The 25,193-nt window shown below is 44.2% G+C and overlaps 1 protein-coding gene across 1 annotated transcript in view; it reads left to right on the top strand.

Moving 5' to 3' along the window:
• IMPG1 (interphotoreceptor matrix proteoglycan 1) overlaps positions 1-25,193 on the top strand; it is a 124,962-nt gene that overhangs the window by 81,660 nt on the left and 18,109 nt on the right. Inside the window, 2 exon segments of the mRNA XM_070496097.1 lie at positions 11,303-11,835; positions 14,325-14,544. Coding sequence (XP_070352198.1) covers positions 11,303-11,835; positions 14,325-14,544 — 753 coding nt within the window.

The raw sequence follows: 25,193 nt of genomic DNA, 5'->3' as shown, positions 1-25,193 counted from the left end.
CTGTCCATGTTTCATTTCTTTCATTTACTGGTAGAAAAACAACTCCAAATAAAAACCAAGTCTCTGCTCATCCTTTAGAATGCATGTTTGATTTTTAAATCTACTTTATTTTTCGTTTAAACTGCTGAATATTTATTGCAATTAAGAAAATCCTCATTAAACATACCTTCAATGTTTTTATGATATTCTTATGAAAACTTTTTGTGAAGTAAACAATTTTCCAAATTTGCACTGACATGTTTGCATTATTTCAAAAATAACACTTGCTTTGATCTTAGCAGTTCACAAACAAAATTGCTTAAGGTCGTTCTCTGAAGAGACTCTCCTGAAGCCAGACTGCTATCTCCAATGCACACCCCTTTGCATACCAATGATCACAGCTTGTGGTTCAAAGAATTGCACTCGCTAAATTTTGCTTTCTTATATCATGTTTACCTTTGCTTCTCACCACATCCCTCAAGCCAGCAGGGCAGGTCTCACTAGCCTCCTTTCACAAACACATACCCACCAGCTAATGAGAGTTGAGTCTCCCTTTTGTGCCTCCCAAAGCACCCTGGGTGTCCTCTTTCGCAGCACTTGGCATACTTGTGATTACATGGTTAGTGCATGAAGACTGAAAGTTCCATGAAGACGAAGGCCAGGTCTGTGGAGTTCTCCACTCTAGCGCCAGCAGTGCAGCAAGGTGGGTTCTGGAGTCTGTGTGCATCCAGACCCCAGCTCGGCCACTCACAGCCTTGGGCAAGTTACTTAACCTTTCTCTGTGCCTCAGTTTTCCATCCATAAAATAGTCATCATAATACTTATCTCATGGGATTCTTGTGAAGATTTAGTTAATAAGTACAATGCTTAGAACTGTGCCTGGTATGTATCAAGTAATCAAGAAATGAAAGCTCTTATTATGACCTAGTAAAATGCCTGGCACGAATCAATATGCAATAAATATTTGTTCAATGAATGAGTGATTGAGTGAAGTAAAAGCAGAATTGAATCAAATACTCAAGTATTCCAAGTCCAATGCTTTTTTACTCTTCTTCCATGCTTTCTTGAATGTACAGAAAGCTTAATTTTAGAAAAAAGCAGGATTCCAGCAAACTATTGAACAATGAATTCACTAATCCTCTATAAAAATGATCATTGAATTAACTGAAAATTCCTCTTCTCTTCTCCGGGTTTGAGGCTCTTGTCCTTGATTTTAAGCCAACACACCTTTAAAATAACCATAAATGCATCATTAGCAATTTATTTAAATTGCTATTTTATGCTGATATATGTTAGTTGTTCACTAAATGTTTGAAGAATGATTGATTTGGAGAATGAATGAAGAATGCATACGTACATATAATTCGGTAAAGTTAGAGCAGTGTGTGAAACAAAATGTACCAGACAATTAAGGACTCAATTTTGTTCAGGCTATTACAATCAGGAGAACGTTCATTAATGAGGAATGGCTCAAAGAAAAGAAGTGGGCAGGTAAGCAAGGGAGTCATCTGTGAGTCCTCTGGGACTCAGGACAGAGTGCACAGCGAGGCTCAGAATCTAGGTGTCATGAGGAACAGTGATTCTTTGCAGTTAGCCCTTTCCCAGAACAAGAAAGGGTGGCGATATTTCAAAAGGCAATGGATTGAGGTGAGTGGGGGTTGTTAAGTATAGCTAATGTCCGGTAAAGCTCAGATAAAGTTCAATCTTGTCAGCAGAATTCTCAGTGGGCCTGTGGCCCTGTAGGATACGCCTGGCAAATCTGGGGGGAGGGGCACTTTTTGGTTGCTACCATAATGGGAGGGTACTGCTAATATGTAGTGGGAAAAGAAATACTGTAACATGAAGGACAGTACTACACAACAAAGAATCCGTCTGCTTCCAACAGGATTTTTGTACATCTTGCCAGACATTCATGTATGTGAAAAAACAAAATTATAAACTTCTAAGCCTAGACCTTAACTCTTGTTAAACTTTATTAAATGGTAAAATTATGACTTTCATAAAATTATAAAATGAACATGTATCAAAGATTGTATTTAACAATTAACTAATGAGGAAACAAGGAAGATGTTAAGACTAGTTCAAAGGAGAATCCAAACAACGTACAATCAGCAATTAGAAATGAGGAAATAAATTTACAAATATATGCAAAACCAGTCAATATCCACTGGGAAATGATCAATTGTATTCGACCTGATGAAAATCCTATGCCCCTCTGTGGATAAGAATAACTTGTGTTACTGTAGGTAGACTACGGATAGCAGATTGCACAGACAAGAAAAGGCACATGAATCAGATGACCTGGAAGCTGCATGAGATAAGACACTTAGTCTTTCTCATTTTTTCCTGACACTTCTTTTTTCGTATAAGAATTATTCACAAAATATATTTTTGAAGATTTTAATTTAACTCAAGTTTTCTAGGAACGCAACTGATGTATAACTTCAGGGGAGATCGTATCGTGTTTTGTTTGCACTTTACTGAAGTGCTGACCACCATTTCAGAAAATGACTTACTGATGACAGTGGCGATCATGGTATTTCTGTTGCCAGCACAACATCTGAATCAGTCTGCCTTTGTAGCTATGGAATGCACAGTGATATTTATGGATATTTACATAGAAGTACAGCATATAACTGCTTTATTATGTTTTAGATTGTTGCAATGCCTTTTGAAATACATGTTATTATAAATTATTTTCCTTTTCTTTCTCCTTTATGTTACAGTTTGAACAATGCATTGACTTTTCGAAAGTCTGTATTAGCTTGGTTATATTCTTGATTAAGCTAAGTTCAGGATCATTGAGGGGGTACTACAGAATATTTGTTAGAAAAGGGGGGTAGAGAGTTGATGCGGTTGGGAGCACCTGGCATGGAGGTTGCAAGTTGCAGCCTAGATAAGGTAAATGCCATTCAGAGAGGCAAAACCAGTGTTAGAGACCGCGTTCCTGAGTGTGCAGTCTATGTCTGTCTCTCTGCCCTTCTTTCTACTCACCTTTCCCCTTCCTCTTACTATAAATACAAACACACACCCTGTTCAAAAAGCTTCCCTGTAAATAGGTTGGCATCTAATGTTCCCATTGCAGATCTGAATACTGATAAAACCTTCCAGCATATTTTATGTAAATTATGATGCATTCCTGTATAATAAGAAAGATATGTCTTAAAATAACTATCTTAAACCAAAAGGCAGATTCTTTGCGGCATTCTGATTAAAGCCAGAGTCAGAGACTGGTAGACCTGAAATCCTGCAGTGCAGGTCTGGAAGGGCTTCGTTGGGTATTGGTTATCTATTGCTGCATATGAAATGACTCTACAACTTAGTGGCTGAAAGCAATAATAAACATTTATTACCCCTCCCAGTTTCTGCTGCTCAGAAATCCAGGAATGACTTGACCGGGTGGTTCAGGCTCAGAGTCTCTCGTGAGGTTGCGGTCAAGATGTCAGCTAAGGCTATAATCCTCTCGAGACTTGACAGGGCTGATGGAGTTACTTCCAAGTGATTTACTAACATAGCTGGCAAATCGACTATAAGAAGGCCTCAGTTCTTCCTCATAGGAGCCTCGCCACATGGCTACTTGAGTGTCCTCACAACATGGCAGATGAGTCACTCCAGAACAGTTGATTCAAGAGAGCAAGGTGAAGAAGTAATATCTTTTATGATCTAGTCTCAGAATCACGCATCATCACTTCCATAGCATGCTGTGGAAGGCGGGCCTAAGCAGTGTGAGAGGAGGCCCTACTGGGCAATGAAGAACAGGAAGGAAGGACCATCGACAACCATGTTAGAGGCTGACTCCATGGAATGCTTTGTATGCTTTCCATAGTCCCAAATTCACATTTTCTTTAATTGTAATCTTTATTATTTCCTCAGATACATAGGAAGTTGTTAGTAGAGAGAAAAATATATTGATTATTTCACTTTGCAAGTCAAAGCTTGGAAAACACCACCTTTGCAATAATCTTGGAATAAGTAATTCATAAGCCATTCAGAACTGAACTATGACCATCATCGTATGTCAAATCCACGTCACAATTACTTCATATGTCCCAAAATGTTCATTTCTTCAGAGAAAACAATCACAAATTTTATTAAGGCCACCAACAAACCAGGGAAACACCTAGATGGGCTCTTTTTCTAAATGCACACTCACCTTTTCCTTACATGGGGCTGATCCTAAATTGAAAACTATTAGAGATGATGTTAGAACCAAGAAAGTAATTAGGTATCATGTGGCTCCAAGCTCTATCGTTTTTATGTTATATGAGGCAGGGTTTAAGTCTAAGATTTCACAGAGTCACCATTTTTGTTTAGTGAGGGAAAAGTGGAACAAACTAAACTGGAAAAAAAATATGTCTTTGCTTGAAGATTTGAGAAGAGAAATGCATCACATCAACATATACAGACACGCACATTTCCTTCTGCTGACGCCTGGTCAAGCGGGCACTCATCTTTGCAGCCTTGGGCTAATGCTCTTCATTACCCACTTGAATCACTGAAGAAGACATAAGTAGACAGATACTTCAGAGACTCCAATAATTCACATCAAGTAGCAAGTGCATAGTGTATAATCAGTTGGAAGCTTATAAAATGGCTTAAAATAAATGGAGAATTTTTTAAAATATCTCTTGTACAGTACCTAGAACAAAACAGGTGCCAAATAAGTATTAGTTTCTTCCCATTCCATCCTCAATCCTGCCTCTCAAGAGTCTAAGACTAGATTTGAGCCTATAACCTCATGGCAACATCTACTAAAACAAGAAGAAAGCCCCAGGAAGTCCTCCAGGGTTTAGGAATTAAGTTTCTACCAGTTTCAGTTTTGATCTAGATGTTATTTTAATGTTATTAATAATAATAAAGATTTGGTGGTAAAATATTTTTGCTTCTGTTGTGGCTCTGCTTAAGACTTTTACTTAGTTGTGTACATTTGAAATTTCACATTTACACCAAATAACTAAGGAGCTATTTTTTAATCTGAGGTTTACAAAAACCTAAAAATAACATCTGTGAGAAAAACTTTTAAAAGTGTACTTATGTAAATGTATATTTATGTGATGTGTATTTATGTATTTCAAGGAGCAGAAGAGATAACATAGGAGATTTCAGAGATCTTAAACTTCACCAAAATTAGCATATTTGTGTTGGGTGACTAAACAATAGGCTTTTTTAAAATAGTGATTACCCTTATCTTTTTAAAATGGTACATGCTCATTACTTAAAATGTTAAAGGATGGAGAAAATTACCAAAAAATGAAAATAAACTAGTGATGCTAAAATTTTGCTACTCAGAAATAACTGAATGATATCAGTCATTCCAGATATCTCTCAATCCACTGTAAAAGATAGGCTAGATGGAAGCACCTTTGCAGACTTGTAATTTCCTGTGATGCCATTCTAATAAATGGATTACATTTAATTTTACTTAACTTTAACAGAAGAAAAAGAAACTAAAATGACACTCAAGAAATTGCTGAATTTCAAATAAATATTTCCTTCCTTCATGAGATATTCATTCTTAAAAGATCCGTAAAGGCTAAGAAGAAAGATTATCTAAAATATCAATGCAGAGTCATTATCATTTGCACCATATGTGTCAATATTAGGCAGCATTTTTGATGTACAGCCCTGAAAGATAACATCTTCAGAATATTCATAGTTCCGCTGGCTTCCTTCTCCCACACCCTAGGTTTTGGTAATTAGGTGAGAATTTTACCATTGTCAAGGTTTATAAACTTAAAATTGGTTCTACAACCACAACACTCAGCTTCTTGGACAGATTTCCATATTTAAATGGAGTTGAACAGACCCACTCCCAACCTTCTACCACAGCTTCTCCAGTCCCAAGTTTTCAGTTTGAATTTACCTTTTAGTTGTATGGAATGTCCATCAGATAATTGTTTCAAGAAGGGTTGACAGGTGCCAAAGCTCCTGAGGGTTTGGCTACTAAAAGGAAAACTATTTCTCTGTTCACAACCCTTCTGATATCAAATATGTAGGGGTTTTTCCCACATCAACTGGGTGTCTTACAATTCTATTATGACACTACCTACCTGGGATTTGTGCAGACCCCACCGTTAAAGAGCTCAGTTCCACAAGACTGCCCCCACTTCAGATCCCAGTTGCAAGTCCCAGGCTGTCACTCGTACTTCTGATCAGCCAGCTATAAATAGGGAGTTCCCAAAGTTCATGGCTGCCACCTAAGGGACTGGCTCTCAAATCACCCAGCTCTGAAAGCCAATGGGGCTCCAGTCCCCCGGAACCACAGAAAACAGAGAGGCAGCTTAAATGGACTTGCAGGCCTGCCTCTGGCTCTCCCCCTGCGCTCAGCACACAGGGAGCAGGCAAAAATCACCCAGCTCCCAGTTTCTCCCCGGAACAGAACAAGTTTGACTGCAAACCTTCCGAAGCATTGGAAATTTAGGAGCTCTCTGTCGGGAGCTGGAGGCAGACACCAAATCTATATTTCTTATTACATCACAGCTACTTACGACTTGACTTTGGCGTTTCTCACTCTGCCGTGTTCACTGGTGCCACTCTCTGTTATTTCTTACAAGTGCATTGGAGTATACAATTGTCTCAAAATAAAAGGTTTATTTTTTTAAAAGTCAAATCATATTAGAGTATTCTGACAAATACATCATTTTTCTCTCTCACACCTCCCCGCTGTGAAGTTCCACTTACCAAAAGTAGTCCCTTTAACTCAATTAGCTATTTTTTCTGGCATTTACTCTTCTTATATTTTTGAATAACATATACCTTTTGAGTCATCAGTTTTATATATTATTTACTTTCTAGTATTTTAAATAAGAATTTCAGTTTCTTATGATACCATCCCCTCTCAATATGGTGATAACTATCATTAAATCAAAATTCAGTGTTTACATTATATATTATTCACAGCTGATCTATTTGCTCGAGGTCTGCTTTCTTTTTCCTCAAGTCAATGTTTTCTTTGATTTTTTTTTCCATTTGCTTAGTTTTCTTTGCACTTATTGCCAATTCTCCTCAAATTTTCCATTGAAATTTCCAGTATAATTTTCCACATCAGGTAACCCGCCATGTCCAATTTTCAGAGACCCCTTCTCTTCTCTTGGGACTGTTCCTCTCAAGGCTTTCTGGATGACTGTCACCTGGGCCTTCCCTTTGCTATCCTCCTCAGAATCTCCTTGGCCCTTCTCCCGCATTGGATTCCCTGATCCCTAGATCTCAGGCTTTCTCTCTCCAGGCTTAAGCTCTTGTTTTGTGGAGCACATCCTTTAGCAGTTTTATCAAGTTAAAAAATTTGGTACAATGGCAGCAGGCTTGGTGATACAAGCATTCCATATACCTGGCTCTCCAGACTGATCCAGTCTTAACTGGTTGCCTTTTACACCTGGGGTCCCTATCTCCCTGAGAGACCCCTTTACCATATTCCTGGGGATTTCTCTAACTCTTTTTCAGTATCCCGTTTCTTCCTATTTCTTGGTTAACCCAATCATTTCAGGTAAACACATCCTCAGAAAGGGTGCCTGGGAGGAATTTTTTGAGACTTTGTGTGTTTGAAAATATCTTGAGTCGCCCTCACACTTGATTGATGGTATAGATCTCCATTCTAGCCGTGCTACCTTCCCAGCTAGCTGTTTCTAGAACATGAAAAATATCCTTCTTCCTTTGAGTTTCTCATCAGCATTTGCTGCATGGCTGGATCCTCTCACTTCCTTCAGGTCTTGCTCAAATATTATATTTTCAGCGACCACCCTATAGAAAATTGCACACCCAGCCTTCCCAACCCCTTTCCTGCTTCATTTTATTTCCAGAGCACTTACCACCACCTGCTATACCATATATTCCCCTTTGTTTATTTTATTTACTTTCTATCTTTCTCCACTAGATGGTGAGCTCCTTGGGGCCAGAAACTTTTATCTGTTTTGTTCACTGATGTGTCCCAGCACGTGGAACGGTGCCTGGCACATAGTAGGCTGTCAATACCTATTTGTTGAATGAATGAATAATAAGCATTTATGTTCTGTATCTATAATATTCCAAAAAGGAAGATAATAACGTTATTGTTGTGATAAATAAGAATGGGTTTGTTTAATACAGAATTAAGAACTTGCTGGTCATGCCACTTGAAGATCTAAAGATTGTGGAATCTTTTCTTTTTAGATTTTTAAACTTAAAATAGGCAACCACTTGATATTTATGATGTAGTGTGTATATGTACACATGTGACCCTTTCTAGCAGCATTAAAAATAGCCTTTCATCTGCACTTGTCCCTCCCTCCTTGCTCATCTTCTGCTTACCTTTCTCTGGCTATTGATGGCGCCTTTGGCTGCCCCCACTGTACCCATCTTCACCCCTTACCAGCTTATCTCACTTTGGGCCTCAGCTGGCCCTGAGTTTGTCTATTTTGGATTGAACCATTTCATCTATGGCCTTTGCTTTTGGACAAGTCTCCTGCCCAGAAAGTGACCAAAACAGCCTTTTACTCTGCACCCAGCAGCTGGGCTTCTAACCAGCACCCCCACCGTGCACAAGTCCCTATGAACACACCTTGCCCCCTCACGGGAACCCCACACACCTTCTATCATAACAGCTGAAGCTCACATTATTTGGGGTCTGCTTATTTTGCACATCTCATAATGAATGGCCTTGGCCTTTAGTGTTTGACTTCTCCGTTACAGTGTAAAACACTTAATGTTGGAACAGCCTGTGTCCCTGCCATGTCTAATTTTTACATAAGAATCTGATGGAAACATAATTATTTAAAATACACTTATAAGTGGTGGTAAGGTTTGGATAATATTCTTACTTCAAAGGAATTGACTATACCCTTAGTAGTTTCAATATCAAGCCAAGAGAGAGTAGAAGGAGTCTTTAAAATCACATTTAAATAGAGCTGTTAGAGGGCCAGGCCCATGACCGAGTGGTTAAGTTTGCACACTCCGCTGCGGCGGCCCAGGGTTTCACCAGTTCGGATCCCGGGCGCGGACATGGCACCGCTCATCAGGCCACATTGAGGCGGCGTCCCACATGTCACAACTAGAAGGACCTGCAACTAAGATATACAACTGTGTACCAGGGGGATTTGGGGATAAAAAGCAGAAAAAAAAAAAAAGATTGGCAACAGTTGTTAGCTCAGGTGCCAATCTTTAAGAAAATAAATAAATAAATAGGGCTGCTAGATTCAGCAAAGAAAAATACAAGATGACCAGTTAAATTTGAATTTCAGAAAAACAACAAATAATTTTTTAGTAGAAGTATATTCTCGTGGGAATCCTGTATTTTATCTGGCAACGCTACATTTAAATAGCCAACTGCTCCACCAGTGAAATAACCTGGCTAGGTTTATTGTGAATGTGAGTAATTAATGTTAAGATGCCACAAAGGGAAAGAGTTAGAAAGTCATTTTTGTTGGTTGATGATATAATGCAGCAGACCATTTTACTCTGACTAAAGTCTGTATGGTGAGAAAGGTGTGAATAATGAGATGCTGGCCCAGGAATGGGATGAAGATGTCTATCATTATGCTTCCTCCTTGATCCTTTTCTGGGGGAGCACAGAGATCACATCACAGGAACACAGATTCAGATGCATTTCCCCTGTGGTACAAAGGAGTCAAATCAAATCACGGAGAGCACTTGAAGCCTTTCAATTTACTCATCCCAGATCCTTCCATGGCTGTCTTAGTCAGCTCAAGATGCTATAACAAAATATCGCAGACTGGGGGGCTTAAACAACAGAGATTTATTCCCCACAGTTCTGGAGGCTGGGAGTCCAAGATCAGGTTGCGGGCTGATTCAGTTCCTGGTGAGATCCTCTTTCTGGTTCACAGCCTTCTTGCTGTGTCCTCCCATGGCGGAGAGAGATCATCTCTCTTGTGCCTTTTCTTCTAGGGGCACTAATCTCATCCACGAGGGCTCCAGTCTCACGACCTAATCACCTCGCAAAGGCCCCACCTCCAAATACTGTCACCTGGGCGATTAAGCCTTCAGTCTATGAATTTGGGGAGGATACAAACATTCAGTCCACAGCAACGGAGATTTGAATACTGCTACAAGTGTATGTCCAGAGAGATCTTGGATGTTAGGAAACATCATTCTGACAGCTGAGTGAATTTTAGGTAAACAGACTAGACACCTCCCCAGATGAGAGAAAAAAGGGCGCTCCTCTGAAATCTGAGTACAATTCACCAACAGGCAGATTTTATTTTGGAAACTAATAAAACTAATATGATTCCACTTTTCAGGGCTGTTTATCACTTGGAGTTTCAGTTCGGGTGATTGCAGTCTAGTAAATTAGCTGACAGAGAGTCCAAAGATGGTATCTGCGCCCAGACAGTCCATTCATCATGCTTAGTCTTTGGATCTCAGCACAGCTTTCCCGTAGACGTGCCAAAATGCCACTGAAGTAATCACAGGAAGCTCCCTGTTTTGATCCACCTAATGCCTTAAATATTGTCAGTGGCTCTGGATTTAGGCTTATTGGAGTATTTTAATAACCCACCAATCTCTTTATCTGGAAGTTTCATATAACCACTTTCTTGGTTCATAAATACTTGTTGATTTTAATTTTGCACCAAAAAGGCAGTGGACTGCAGTGGATCAATGTGTACCCAAGAAAGCAATGCAAAGGGGTGGCAGAAATTACCGAGGTATAATCACGTAAAAGTGACAAAATCTTGAAATATTATCAAATATTTAGCAAGTTGTATGGTCAATATAAACTTCAAATTATATATGCAACTCACACCTTTACTCTCGCCATATCATTTTGAAAATTTGCAAGTTATTCAGTCAGAATATCCAATTTTGGAAAAGCATAAATTTAAATTGTAATTGGTAAAACTACCAAAATGTGATAACTGGGATCCAAAAACTCCAATTGCATAAAATTCAGCCTGGCAGGACTGGAAAGTAGATAAAATTTCAGGGCCAAAACTGCACAACTAATTGGCTGGGAGTTATGGGTGGGGATGTGGGATCCAAATCTATTCCAATGCCACCTGTGGTTTGGCACCACCTGGTAACATAGTCAGTTTTTACCAGGTGGTCCCTAGGTGTGGTGTGTGTGGCTGGGCAGTAATTCCAGAAATTCTAGGCCACTGGTGCTCTTTAAGTCTCATCTACCCAGAAGTATCGGGCCTGAATAGAATGAGCACAGGGACTCTGTTTGTCTCCTTAGGTTGCTTGCCCTTTCTTGTTTTTTAAAAGATGATATTAAACTAATCAATGCAAATGCATTTTGTTAAGTTAAGTTTAACTTTGGATTTTCTTTTTTGCTTTCCACTCTTTGGGGAAACACATGGACATAATGAATCGGTCTCAGGAGCTTCCTCCACAGATGGTTCTGGGTCTTCACCTACTATGGCCTCTACCTCCCTATCAGAAACTCTACCTTTCTTTACTGCTTCGAGCATCTTCTCTCTGACTGATCAAAGTACCATCGACATCATGTCCATTGACCAGACAGTACAAAGCCCTGGGCTACCCATGTCCACAGGTGATTATTCTGCCATCAATCAGTCAGCTCCAGAAATTTTATATTCACCTGCTCCTTCAGAAGACAGCAGGGCGAGTACACACAGTCAAGATATAGTCAGAGACTTCGATGGAATGGAGCTGTCTAGCATGCCTGCCGCCTCTGAGGTACCAGGACTCAGTGGATATGTTTCCAGCCCGGATCATTTCTTGGAGAATACCACTCCAGTCCCAACTTCACAGTACATCACCACTAGCTCTATGACCGTCGCCGCCAAGGGCCAGGAGCTGGTAGTGTTCTTCAGCCTGCGTGTCGCCAACATGCCCTTCTCCAATGATCTATTCAATAAGAGTTCTCTGGAGTACCAAGCTCTGGAGCAACGATTCACACAGCTGGTGAGTGGGCACTGCTTACAAGTCTCTGTCTCTTCTTTGTTTTTTTGTTGTTACTGTGTAATATGATCACTGGCTGTCTTGAGCAATGCAGGTTGGAAGAGACACGCCTCTGAGATGGCTCTTGCTGAAGGCATTCAGCTAGAGTGTAGAGATGCATTTAGATCCAATAAGCAAGTGAGTTCCGTGATGGACACAGACACTGCTGACCAGCCTCTTGAGAACAAACTCATCCTTAAGATCTTTTTATTATAGTTCTTCCTAAATTAGTTTTCCCAGGAATAATACATAGTCACTCAAGTACTGAACTTGGAATTTAAAAGTGATATAAGTGGACTTTTCCTAAGTTGTAATGCCACAAGCTGTTTTCCAGCCATCTGACAAAGGTACAAAGCTAGAATGGTCCAACACAGATGAGGCTGAGAGTTCAGGGGTACGGGCTCCTTTTTTGGTTCCCATTAAGTTCCTGTAAACCTAAAAAATGGCTAAGTGGCTTATCATTCCTGATCCTTAACAAAGAAACTGAGAAGATGGTCATAATAGCATATATCTGTGATTATAAAACATCCCGAAAACTCACATTTGTTTCTACATGTACAATAAGAAATACACGTACAATAAGAAACGTGAACTATGCGTTGCCTCTCCCAGTGAATGAGAGTCAAGTACACCATCATATCACACAGATGGCAGAATTTCTAAAAATAACAGAAAACATATTTGTAAGGTTCATATACGTTATTATGCAAATTAAAACCACATAAAAACCAATTCTTCAAGTGAAGTTAAAGGAAGACTTGACTTTGGAGGAAGACTTTGTGCCGTCTTTCCATCCCCCCCCCCCCCACAATGAAGTGAGCAGATACTGGAACAACGTGAGGGCCAGAGTACAAGTGCACCTTGCCCAGGTGTGTTACTTAGGCTGCATGCTAAGCTGCCTTAATGAAGAGATCAAAAATACAGTCACTTAAATAAGATGCAAGTTTATGTCTCTTTCCCTTTGTGGGTCGAACAGCTTTGCTCTGCAGTGTCATCCAGGGGCTCGCGTGCCTTCTGTATTGCATTCTGCCAACCCCAAGGGTGTTTCCTCATTCACACAGTGAAAGCTGGGTCACTGGGACATCTCTGTTTCCACTTGTGAGAAGGGGAAAGAGAGGAAGCCCAGAGCAAGCAATTTCCTAGGCAAGCAATATCAAAGTTGCTGCCATCTCTTCCACTCATATTCCATTGGTCACGTGTTCACACTTTGCTGCAAGGGAGGCTGGGAAATGTGGTCTCCAGCTAGGCAGGCTCTTTCGCATGAAGAAGAGGAGAATGGATTTGGGAGAAGGGAGCAGCCAGTCGTCTGCACACGAGGTGAAGATGGGGAATTCCCACCAGAGGCCAAAGCAGTGCTAAGACACAAAGAACGAGCCCATCAGGGTGAGTGGGAGAGATCTGGAGAGAGTGGATTGAGAAGAGAAGTTCCACACTTGGTGTAAAATTTTATTTTATTTTCACAATAACCTTGTGGGGAGAAGGGTATCAGAATGTGGGTCAGGGTCAGAGTCAAAATTCTGGTGGGGTGGAGACAGAGACAAAGAACAAGCAGGTCTGGACCAAGCCTGGGAGATTTCAGCTCACACTGTGTGCTCCTGGCTTCGAGGTGTTGGTTCACGAAGGAGGGGTCACTTTCAGGGTCAGGACAGAGCAACGTCGCTGAGCATCAAGCACTTCTGAATGAGGGTCTGAAGGATGGCTGTGCCTCCCAAGACGCAGGTGTGGGAACCTGCCCCAGGCATACGTGTGAGAATATTAAATTATAGTTTGGAAAAGGTCCTTAGGGAACCACTTTTTCTTCTCCCTCGTTATTCAAATAAGGCACTGAGGTACAACACCATGGTTAAGTGGCTTGAGGAAGGTCACCAAGCAAGTTAGGGACAGTTCCAGGACTGACACCCAAGTCTCCTGCCTGCCAGGTCCCTGCTGTTTCCATGGCACCGCATTTGTGTTGACCATGAAACATGTCCTGCATAGACAGACAAGTGGGCGTTCAAGCTGCTGTGTATTTCGATAGGTCATTTCAAATTGGTTGCTTCCAAATAGATGTCCATTTAGACCGGCATAGGTCAGTCTGCTCTAGGGCTCAGCTTGGAACATGTTTTTATTTGCTTGGATTTTTTTTTAATAACTCAACCTGGCATTCCTGCTTTGCTGATAGCATTGGCCTGGATTTGTAAAAATCCTCTGTTCTCACAATGCATCATGAAGAAAACCATTGCCCATCCATCTCCATACACAGATAGAAAGGTGGAAATATGGGGTGTAATCACTGCAAATAGATCATTAAATGGTGGTCTTCTGGTCTCAAGTTAAATGCAACCGCAAAAATAGAAGCAATAAGAAAGGAACTGAAATTGATGCCTCAGATAATGAAAAGCGAATATAAATGAATTAGCAGCAGCTGAGCACTTAGAACAGCGTTAAGAGTAAACCGTCTTTGATTTTTGCAGCTGGTTCCATATCTACGATCCAATCTTACGGGATTTAAGCAACTCGAAATACTGAACTTCAGAAACGGGAGCGTGATCGTGAACAGCAGAGTGAGGTTCGCCAGGTCGGTGCCATATAACCTCACCGAGGCGGTGCACGGGGTCTTGGAGGGTTTTCGCTCGGCGGCAGCCCAACAGCTCGATCTGGAAATAGACAGCCACTCTCTCGACATTGCGCCAGGTAAAAGAGTCCAACCCTGAACCTTTCGGGAGCTTTTTGGTTTTCTTTGCTTGTTTGTCTAAGCATGCAGGTCAGCAAGAACCAAATGAAAATTACACTCGATAGAATAACCTTTTGGAGGCTGTGGGTCACCCCATGAGAAAGGCAGAGTCTTGAGGCAGGAAGAGAAGTTTTCCTACAGCCAACAGCAAAGAACAAGCAGGCTTCTTGGCTTACCATCTGGGAGCTCTAACCTCCCCTCAGAACAAAACTTTCACTGAGCGTAAGCGTTGTTGTTGGCTAATGTAGCCCACAGCCATGCTAATCTACATTCTCTTAAAAGTCAAAAGCACTTTCTCAGTGAACTACAACAACCCGGGGGGCTCCTACTCAAGAAACCTTTCAGTCTAACTACCAAATCACTCCTTCCTAAGACAATTCAAGATGAAACCGACAGCATCCCGAGGAGAGAAAAATAAGCATTAGACCAAAATTCAAACTTGGGGAAAAGCCACTTCACCATCACCAAAGAACGAAGAAAATAATGTCCCTTCCCGCTGTATACCTTAGATCAGTTTCCACAAGCAGATTAAAACAAAGTAGAGTTAGATGTGAAGAAAACTCTTAAAGATCTGGGGGCTTAGCCCAAAGCTACTGAACAGAAAGCCAACATTTGTTCTGCTAATAAAGCCTAGAGGATGGACCATTGTAACCAGCTTTGCCCAAATTGGGAAGTGTTTCCACCATTAGTTTCAAAATTCTATTTGCTAAGCAACTGAAGGAAGTTTTTGTAATTCCCTGGAGTTTAAGGGGGCAAGGCTCCGGCCTGACCTTCCAGTCAGCTTCAAAGCAAAGCTTCCTAATTGGCTGTGAATTAGTGGAGTATCTCTGACATCCTCTCTGGCTTCCTGTGAACTAACAGAAGGCAGAGGGGAGAGGCCAGGGGTGAATGCAAACAAAAAGGCTCAGTTGGGAGACACTTATCTTTGACAGAGCAGAACTTTCAGCAACTTTAGGAAAATTGCCTCCTAACTGAGTAAACAGCACCATTAAAAAGACAGAGTGCCCTTAGGCGCTGTGGCTGGAGTGCTGACCTCTGAACAGCGGTGGCCCGGGAAGCCCTCTGGACCCCGTAGGAAGTCAAAGTCCTCCTAAATCCTAGTGACAAACAGCCTTCCCCTGCAAACAACCTCAGCGCTGAGGAGGAGCTGGGGCCCGCGTTAGGATCAGGACATGGATTTCCTCAGGCCACTGCCAACAACACAGGGACATGTTGAGGGAGAACTTGGAGGGCAGAAGGGAGGTGAGGGCCCAGGCCCCTCCCTTCCTTCCTCCCTCAGGGAGCTGACAGTCTCCTTAGAGACCCGTCCAGCAACAGGATCAGGTAAAGGTAAGGAGCCAAGCTGCGGCGGGGAGCGCTCGGGTGTGCTGCTGTGGATTCAGGCTTCTCAATGTCGATGCCACTTAAGCAGTGCCTTAGAAAGAGGTCAGGAAGCCAGGAGTGCGTTGCCAGGGAGCATAAGGGACTCTGGTGATGGAAGGAAGCACAGCATAGCCATGACTTTGGAGGGCCAGAGTTCTGAATGTCAGTCCTGTGTGCTAACACGGCACTCAATTTCCATAACTGGAAAATGGAGACAGTAACAGGTGTGAGGATTAACTAAAAGAATATTTACAACACTTAGCATAACATTAGACACGGTGACTAATAAATGTTAGTAGTTAATATTGCAACACTGTCATTATTAACTTGACTGATAACCTGTGACCCCAAAGGGTACAAGTGAGAACAGTAAAAAGTACCATGACTAGGTATTGTGTGGAGCTTGGAACTGAAAGCATTTTCACTAATTTCTTGCGAACAGTTCAGCTGTGTAGCTTTTCCTCTAAGAAGCCAATAGCAATAGAAATGAGATGGTGCTAACGTGGGTTTCAGCCCCTCCTGGAGCCAAATTGATACTGAGTTGCCCAAGGAACGCCTCTAGGCTGCCTGGTGTACTGTGGGGACACGCCCAGTCAGACTTTTAATGTTAGAACCATCGATGAACGCCGGAGTGCACTGGACAACCGGGGAAATTACCTGACTTGATTTCTTACTAGATACTTGGAGAGGGGAAAAAATCTGTATTTTTAATACTTTGAAAACTCCTAGAAGAATGGATAAATAAACAAATGAATGAATGGGAGAAGTCGGCCCAGAAACGGCTGTCGTGAGCCAGCTGGGACATGCGTAAGGCCTGAGCCAGAGTTTGAGGACAGCAGAGTTAGGAAGCCAAGTGTGGATTCCATAAAAGTTAAAAATAAACAATGAACCTATGAATTCCTCTATATAAATGAAAATGCATAAATCCAATATCCAAAAGGGGTCCTATTTATAGTGAGGCTCTGTGGCTGCTGTGCCAACCTGTCCCCAAAAGCGTTCCTTCCAGTCTGCAGAGTGGGGGAGAGGACAGCCTCGAGCAGGCAGGGAGGAAGGGGCAGGGGCGGGGCGCTTCCTCACGCACGGCTGGGGGCCTGGCTTAGTTATTTCGCCAAAGGCAAAGGGTAGCTTCGCCCACTTGTAACAGCAAGTGCTTGATGATGGGACCTTGACCATCTTCCACCTGCTTAATCCAAAACAAGCAGCACCATCCCCTGCCACATAACACGTCAATGGACGAAAGCTGGTCCCCGCCCCAAGGAACCTGAATGTGGCCAGAGAGGGACACCTTAGAATGATGCTAGAATCCAAACTACGCCTTTTTCATTCAAAAAGACTTTCTAATGAGCACTTTTGGATATGCCACACGTTGTTGTGAAGGCCTGTGAGTCTGGGGATCACTAAGGAGTGGTCCCATAATGAAGACAGCACTGAGTTTCCCTTGAAATCCCATTTCATTGAGGCCTGGAGCCTGAACAGAAGAGAGAGCGTGGGGGAGATTATTGTAGGGAACCCCAGCCCCGCGGGGCTCGTCTCAGGCAGCGAGGCGGCCTGTGGTGGTGGGTGGTGGTGCGGGCTGAACAGCTGCAGCAGCCGCAGAGACAACCAGCACCGTTCAAGAAACAATTACCACAACCCTTGTTAGAGACAGAGCCTTTATTCAAGGGGGAGCATCTCGACGGCTGCAGCGGGGAGAGGGGTGACCTCCATTCCAAATACAGCAGGGACAAGTGGAAGCTTATAGGCAAGCAGCAGGGTGGGCTCAGGAGATGGAAAAGTTCTAAGACAAAACTTCAGGGTCGGGGTGGGGGATTCTGGCTAAACTGGTCTCACAGGATTCTTTTGGAAGGCAGGTCAGAGCAATCAGACATCCCCACAGGGGATGAGGAACCCACTTAGATATCGAGGGTGATCAGATTTGGAGGATAGGGGATTCTAACTAGCCCAGCTTAGCCGGAATCTTGCCTCAACTGCACAAGGAAGAGACAGACACGGAAGTCCAAAAGCCGAGGCTGAGCTGACACTTCAGAGGAGCCTGAGCAGAGTTTGGTCGAGGAAGTCTTTGTCAACACTGGAGCTGGAGGGGACACCAGCCACACAGGTGTAGGTGGCAGTAGTCGGAGCTGCCATTGGAGGGTGGTGGCTGCCGAGAAGAGGGAGGTGGCCGCCCCAGAATCAGCAGGGGTCAGGGAACCACTCAGACACAGACCCGCAAACACTCCCACCCTCATTCTCACGTCAGTCACAGCTCCTCGTCCCTGTTCACAGCCTGTTGCAAACCAGGCAGAGACGACCCAAAAACCCAAACTACTCACAACCATTGCTTCTGAACAGAGTCAAATTCTGACTTCTACGGATCTGCATGTCTTAGAAAACTTCTTGAACCTGAAATTTAAAACGCTGTTCTAAAAAACCTATACAGTTACAGTAAAGTGTTTCTAGCATCAGTTCTCCTGTATAATATTAGTTTGGGAAAATATGTACAAAATTAGTAGTTTGACTATAAAAGAAAGGGGTGTCTAGATTTGAAAACAAATTAAGGGAAAAGATGTAGATGGTTTTCAACAGTTTTCTTCCTTGTAATCTAGAACATGACAGCTACTTGTTTCTAGTTTTTCAGCGTGACCAGCTGATCCAGATTTTCTCCTTTTGGTGTATATTTCAGTGTAAGTTGTCATGGTGATTGACAGGCGAGCTGATTAGAATGTTCAACCAGCCAGTGCAGCCCACTGCTCGCACTGCCTCTCAGGTCCTGGACCCCGAATGAAGATGATGACTTCCAGTTCCTGGAGAATAAGGACTCCAATTCCAATTTACACAGCCCCTGGCTCCATTGCTGGCACGGTCTTTCCTCACATTTAATGCTTGGACGGATGCCCAGCAATGCCCATTCCTCGGCAGGTAGTAAGGGAGGTCTGAGGGGTGCGGATAATCAAAACCCCAGATAATGCCAGAAAGTCAGTTAAACAAATACAGGAAAGCTCCCTGACTAAGGTTGGATCTTGAGAATATTTGCTTGACCTCAGTGGTGCTGGTCCAATCTGTCAAGAAAACTCTCCTTGAAAGAGAATTAAAAGGGGAAATCTTTAGAGAGAAAAGGGGTGGCTGCTGGAAATGCTGCATGTCAGGAATGAATACCTAGCTTGTGGATGGGCGAGAAGCCCAAGAATCTGTCCTTGGAAAATGGAGAAGGCATCTTATCACTTTAACCTTTTCCCAGCCAGGATGGCCAAATACAGCAAAACTGAGCTCCTGGTGTCTTACCCCTTTCCCACTTCTTGGGAAACACAGGGGCTCAGAACGAGGCTACACAACCCTGGAGTGTCTCCCGCCCCGCCTCACGGCCCACCTTCCCCAAGGCTGGGAGCCGCCAGCTGTCCTCTCCCTCTCCCCCACCCCTTATCAGAGAATAACTCTCAAAATAGGAAAAACACAATTGTCACACAAATAGATAGTGAGCATGTCAAAGTTTTATTTAACTCATTAATAAGGGAATTGTTAGGGTGACAAATCTGGTTGAAAGAGGATATGCAAACAGGGATTTTATATGGCCAGAGAAAAGAAAGAATGACGAAATGAGAGGGTTAAGCGAAATACAAAACAGAAAACACCATCACTGTATCTTATGCATTTCTATACGACAACTTCTAATTCTGTAGAGTTCTATAATGCCATAATCGATAGTAAATGGTAAGTCAAACAAAACTACTGCCTTCTAGGGGTCAGCAAAGTGTTTCTTAAAGGGCCAGATGGTAAATATTTTAGGCTTTGCAAACCAAAAGGTAAAATCGAAGATATTATGTAGGTGCTTACATAACTATTTAAAAACCTAAAATCCGTTGCCTGCAGGCCGTAAAAGGCAGGCGGCGCGGGCTGACCCCAGGGGATCCCTGACGCCCAGGCGCGATTGTTAGGGCTCCTGCGTGACTCGGAAGGCCACGCGCTCAGCTTCCCTCCCTATGTCCCAACGTTGAATGATTGCTCTTAAACTATAGAAGATTTCCCAGCGTCTTGCTCCTCCGGCCCTTATCTCTGCCGTTACAGAACAGTTAGACAAGTAGATGACACTGCAGCCATGGTTTGGGTCTCTGTTCATTCATACCTTCAGGAAGCACTTCGGCAGTATCTGCCGCGGGTCAGGCACAGTTACAGGCACCAGGACCCAGAGGTCCGTGGAGGCCCTCTGTGCACTCAGGGAACTAAGTGCCCACCGGGAGAAAGAGACGCGTATACAAAAAGCTATAGAGTCAGCCAAATACTATAATCAGAATATGCACAGAAATGCTGCGGAGCACAGAGAGCAAGTAATTCGAGAGGCGCAGGGTGTCATGGCAGGCTCCCCAGACAGAGGGCGACATTGAGTACGGGATGCCTTGGTGTACGATGGTGGTGGGCCCAGGCAGAGGAGGGAGGGGCTGTTCCAGAAAGGGCAGGAGGAAAAGGCAGGCATTTCTGGGCGGCCGGGGTACCTATTCCATCTCGATAGCAGCTTGGGCACTGGTGAAGTTCGCGCACTCCACGTCAGCGGCCTGCGGTTCACGGATTTCGATCCCAGGCGCAGACCCAGCACTGCTCGTCAAGCGATGCTGTAACGGTGTCCCACATAAAACAGGAAGATTGGCAACAGATGTTAGCTCAGCCACAATCTTCCTCAAGGAAAAAAGAGGAAGACTGGCAACAGATATTAACTCAGGGCTGATCTTCCTCAGACAAAAAAACAGTAGGGAGGGAGGGGAGCTCGGCCTGGAAGGAAGGGAGAGCCTGGCTGTCCGCGAGCCCTGTTCAATGTCTGCATCCACTTTGGCGTCCTACTTTTCTTTTCCTTTTTATTTTTTATGTCTTATGGTCTTTTAGAGTTAAACTTTAATACAATTTTGTAAACCTCAAAAAGACTTCAAACTAAGTACTAAACAGTCCTTATTCTCAAGATTATAAAAATAAAAAGCTTATTCATGAAATATTGCATATTTGGAAAATATTTAGTAAACATATATAAATAGTTACAAAAGGTACATACATTAATTCATTTTTAAAAATTTTAATGCAAAAAATAAAGGAAAAATTAGTAAGCTATCTTAAGGATATAATATTACTCCAAAAAAAATGTTTTTGGGGAAACAAATTTTACGAACACGGACATCAGGCGAGTTGCCCTCCAGCCCGTGCAGTAAGTGTCTAGAGGCCAGGGAAAGGCCGATGCCAAAAGTGTACATTTGGGAAACCTCAGCTGAAGCCAGCGAACAGGGAAAAAAACGTCCCTGGGCCATGTGTGTGTCGGGCGGGAGGAAAAGAGAGCTGCGATCCGAACGCTGAGAAACCCCTGCACTGAATGGGGAAGTAGAAGGACGGCCAGTGAAGGGAGCGAGGAGAGGATGACGCCGCAGAGGCTGGAAGGGAGGAGAGCGGGAGAGACAGGGCAGCCATTTCAGCTGCTTTGAGTGAACAGCGGATGGAGGTCAGTTAAGTTGACAGTTCAGAGTCATTAGAACCCTCTGCAAAAGCAATCCAGTGGAGAGGCGAGGGCAGAGGGCAGATTTTAGTGAGGCTGGGGTGAAATGGAAAGTGAGACAGTCAACCTGCACCGTTCACCTGTCTCAGAAGCGGGAGCAAGGCTCCAACCCTCCCACAGAGACTGGGAGATAGGGGCGCCCTCTTCCGCCACGGTTACGTTTCAAAGGACGGCTCCCAGGTCCTGGGGAAAACAGTCCTGAGTGGTAACGCTGGCAAGAAGATTTACATCTCACAGGGGCAGAAAATGAATTTACAATTACAAGTTTTCTAAACCAACTTCCCTAAGAAAAGGGAAAGTCAGGGGCCTCTGGAAGAAGCCCGTGGGAAGCTGGCCAAGCTGAGGCGCAGGCTTCTTGGTCAGAGGATTTCGCATTTCTCTTCTATGCCCTGGTTTTCTTACATTTACAGGCAATGCCCAGCCAGACCAATTATTTAGTTCCATTTGCAAAATTTGAAGCAAAACCCAATCAAGTCTTTTTCTTTCTTTCTTTCTTTCTTTTTTGACCTAATGTGAGGATGGAAAAGCAGTTTGTGGTAGTAGAGCTGGGAGGGGAAACATCACTTCCTGACTACTTTGGGACTAAAGAGAAGAGCGAACGTGAAGGATCCCCCGGTTTCGCGGGCGCCGCCCTGCAGAGGCGCGGAGCCGGGAGAAGCCGCGCGGTGGCTACGGCGTGTGCTTTGCCGTTCACCTTTTGAAAACTCCCTGAATAAACGAATCTGTGATATGAAAGCATAAACCAATGTTAGAACTATCTGTGACTTATCAACTGAAAACCAAACATCACACTTGCTCAGTATTCCGCCAGCAGCCCCAACTACCAGAGGCATCTTTCGATTCAGCCGCTATGAGAATTCTTCAGAGGCACGTGGGGCTTTCATGCCAGTTAGCTGTGCAGGTTGAAGATTTCAAAAATGCAAAACTACATATAACTTATTCTCTCCTTGAATTCCTAAGAAGCCTCCTCAAAAATGGGCTGACCTCAAGGCCGGTATATGTTAAACACTGAGTCACTTACAGTCAGCCATCCAGGACGCTTCCAACCAGAATGTGGACCAACAAAGTCACTTTTCTCTGGAAAGTGCATAATTTCTAAGACTCCCATTTAGTCACCAGCTCTGGAAAGGCGGTAGATGTCATTCATCACAATAATGACAATAAAGACAATAAGAGCTACTATTAGTTGAGATGATTTTAATCTTTATAGCTCACTACCACAGTAGGCATCCCTTCCCCCCATTGCCCAGTTGGAGACACTGTGTCTCAGAGGAGCGTGAGGAACTTCCAGTACTGGCCACACAGCCGCCAAGGGCTGTGGCCAGCACTCACGGGCAGCCGTGTGCTTCCCTCCGCTCTCCCCACTGCCTCTTTCAAAGGAGTCCTGTCACCCTCCCACTGGGGAGACAGAGGCTGTTTAATCTACTTAGTGGAATTAATCCTGAATGAACTATTAGGCTCTACATTTCACCAAATGAAATTTCCTATAACAATTTGTCATATTCTTAGAATGTCAAAAAAAAGCTCAATCTCAGGAACAAAAGTCCCTAACTTTCAGATGTCCCCTTTATATGTACTGTTGGCTCTGCTAGGAGTGTCCCTTCCCAGCGGGGTCAGCCACAGGAATCCTCCTTCCAGAAGGCTCTCCCCAGCCTCTGCTCTCTCCTTTTGTCCCCCTTCTCACCTCCTGTGTCCCCGGCTCTGTCTCCTGGGGTGACACTGCTGCTGCCCTGGGGCTCCTGGGACGCCACCACTAGGGGCTTTCGGTTACCGCCTGCTTCCACAAGAGCACCCCATAGCGGCTGGACTGCAGATGCCTCTCACCCCTCTCCAGACTGTCATCCCGGGCTGTGATCCCACACCCAGGCCACCCCATGGAGCCTCCTTAAGCTACTCCCGGAGCCCTTCATCCAAGCCCTCAATGCAAACACTCCACACAAGCCAGGGCCTCAGCCCAGCTGCATGGCCACCTCCCACTGCCCTGCTGTCAAACTCTCCCTCCACCAGTGATCCTGGAACACTCAGGCCCTGACGCCAGTGCACCCAAAACACCTCAGTTTGGCAGATGCAGTAATGGCTGAGAGCAGAGATAATCCTTCAGCCTCTCATCCAGGCCAGGGTGTGTGTGGGCACTCACACAGCCGCAGGAAAGCATCGTGGACAGCCTGCTCTGAATAGTTCCCGGGGGGGGGTACTCTTGTGCATGGTGGGGAATTGAAATGAAGCCCAAAGTTTCCCACACTGCGTGCCCCTGTAAACCAGAAAGCGCTCCCATCAATAACTTCCAGTTCCACAGTGCGCATTGAGCCCCAGCTGGGTGCACGGTGCTGTGCTGTGTGCTGTTTATCATTAAATAATTACTCTCACTCTAATCCCGTCCTACAGCGATAAACCAAAAGCAAAATGTTTTTGGCCAATAATAAAATAACAATGAAATATTAACTTAAATGTAGATTTTTTTTTAAGTCATTTTAACCGCTGAATTGCCTCAACAGTTCTGGAGGCCTGTGCCAACATGTCCAGCTAACCCTCCTGCTGTCTTTGTTCCTGTCGGACACCTAGAATGGGAGACCGAGGGACATTAGTGATCACCCGGTTTAAACACTCCATTTTATAGAAGGGAAAAACGAGACGTCAAGACGCTAACCTGCATTCCCAAGGCCGCAGACAGCTGCTGGGGGCCAGTCCTCAGGGCCCAGCGCGCCTTCCTGGAGCGTCAGCGTTGACAGCAGGATGAGCAAGGTCACTGCCTCCGCAGGTGCAGCCAATCCCCGAATGTTCTCCGGATTTGGGAACATGATCCCGCTGGGGCTGTGCGGAGGGTGAGGTCCCTGCGGTATGTCTCAGACGAACCCTCAGTAGAAGCAATAAGCACCACGCAGGGTCTCGCATTGAGAAGGGAACAGATTACCAGGACTGCATTCGGATTTCTGGGCTCTAGGCCCTTTTGTCTTCATGAATATCAATTTTAAAAAATATTAATATTAATATTAATATTAACTGGTAAAAATATTTTTACAACTGCGTTGGTATAGAAACAAATATAATCCAGTTGGATTATATTAATTTTTTCTTCTAATTTTAAAGAATTTAGAACATGTTCCTGAGCCCCTGAGAGTGGCGAGCCCTGAGGCTGTGTGTCCTGTGCCCAGCCGATTACCGTTGACTGGGACGAGTGAGAACTTCCCTCCCTGATGCCCCAAGCAAAGGAACGGGCCCTCCCGTCCTCCTCGCGAAAGAGCGGGACGGCAGAGGCTCGGTGACGAGCGCGGGTGGGGAGGGAGGTGGCACGTGGCGGGCTCCCCACGTGCACCCCCCGGCGGGCGGCTCGGTCACGCGGAGCGCAGGGCGCAGGGGGCGCCTCCCTCTGAACTGCGGAGCCCCAGCTCTGCCTCTTGGAAACGGGTGGAGATGATCCAGGAGTTTCCGCCACATCCCGTGGCAATCGCGGAGCAACGACGGCTCTATCCGCGGCCCCTGGAGCGCTTCGGCCAGCCGCGCCAGCCCCTTCCAGGCCTCGCCGCCCTGCACCGGCGCGCAGCGCACTCGGGTGCGAAGGAGACAGTCAGATCTAGCTCTCAAATTTCACCCCCGAAGTCCGTTCCTATTTCTTTTGCTTTTGAGCGCCATCTAGTGAACACAAGGTTTCATAGCATTGAAATGAGAAAACGTCCGCAAAGACGCATTCGGCCCCCAGGCCAGGCCAGCCCAGCTGAAGCCTGAGTTCCAGCCAACCTGAGC

This window comes from Equus asinus, chromosome 24 (genome assembly GCF_041296235.1).
Source record: "Equus asinus isolate D_3611 breed Donkey chromosome 24, EquAss-T2T_v2, whole genome shotgun sequence".
In the NCBI taxonomy this organism is placed as follows: domain Eukaryota; kingdom Metazoa; phylum Chordata; class Mammalia; order Perissodactyla; family Equidae; genus Equus; species Equus asinus.
The sequence above is the reverse complement of the archived record's forward strand: the minus strand, read 5'-3'. Positions and strand labels throughout refer to the sequence as shown.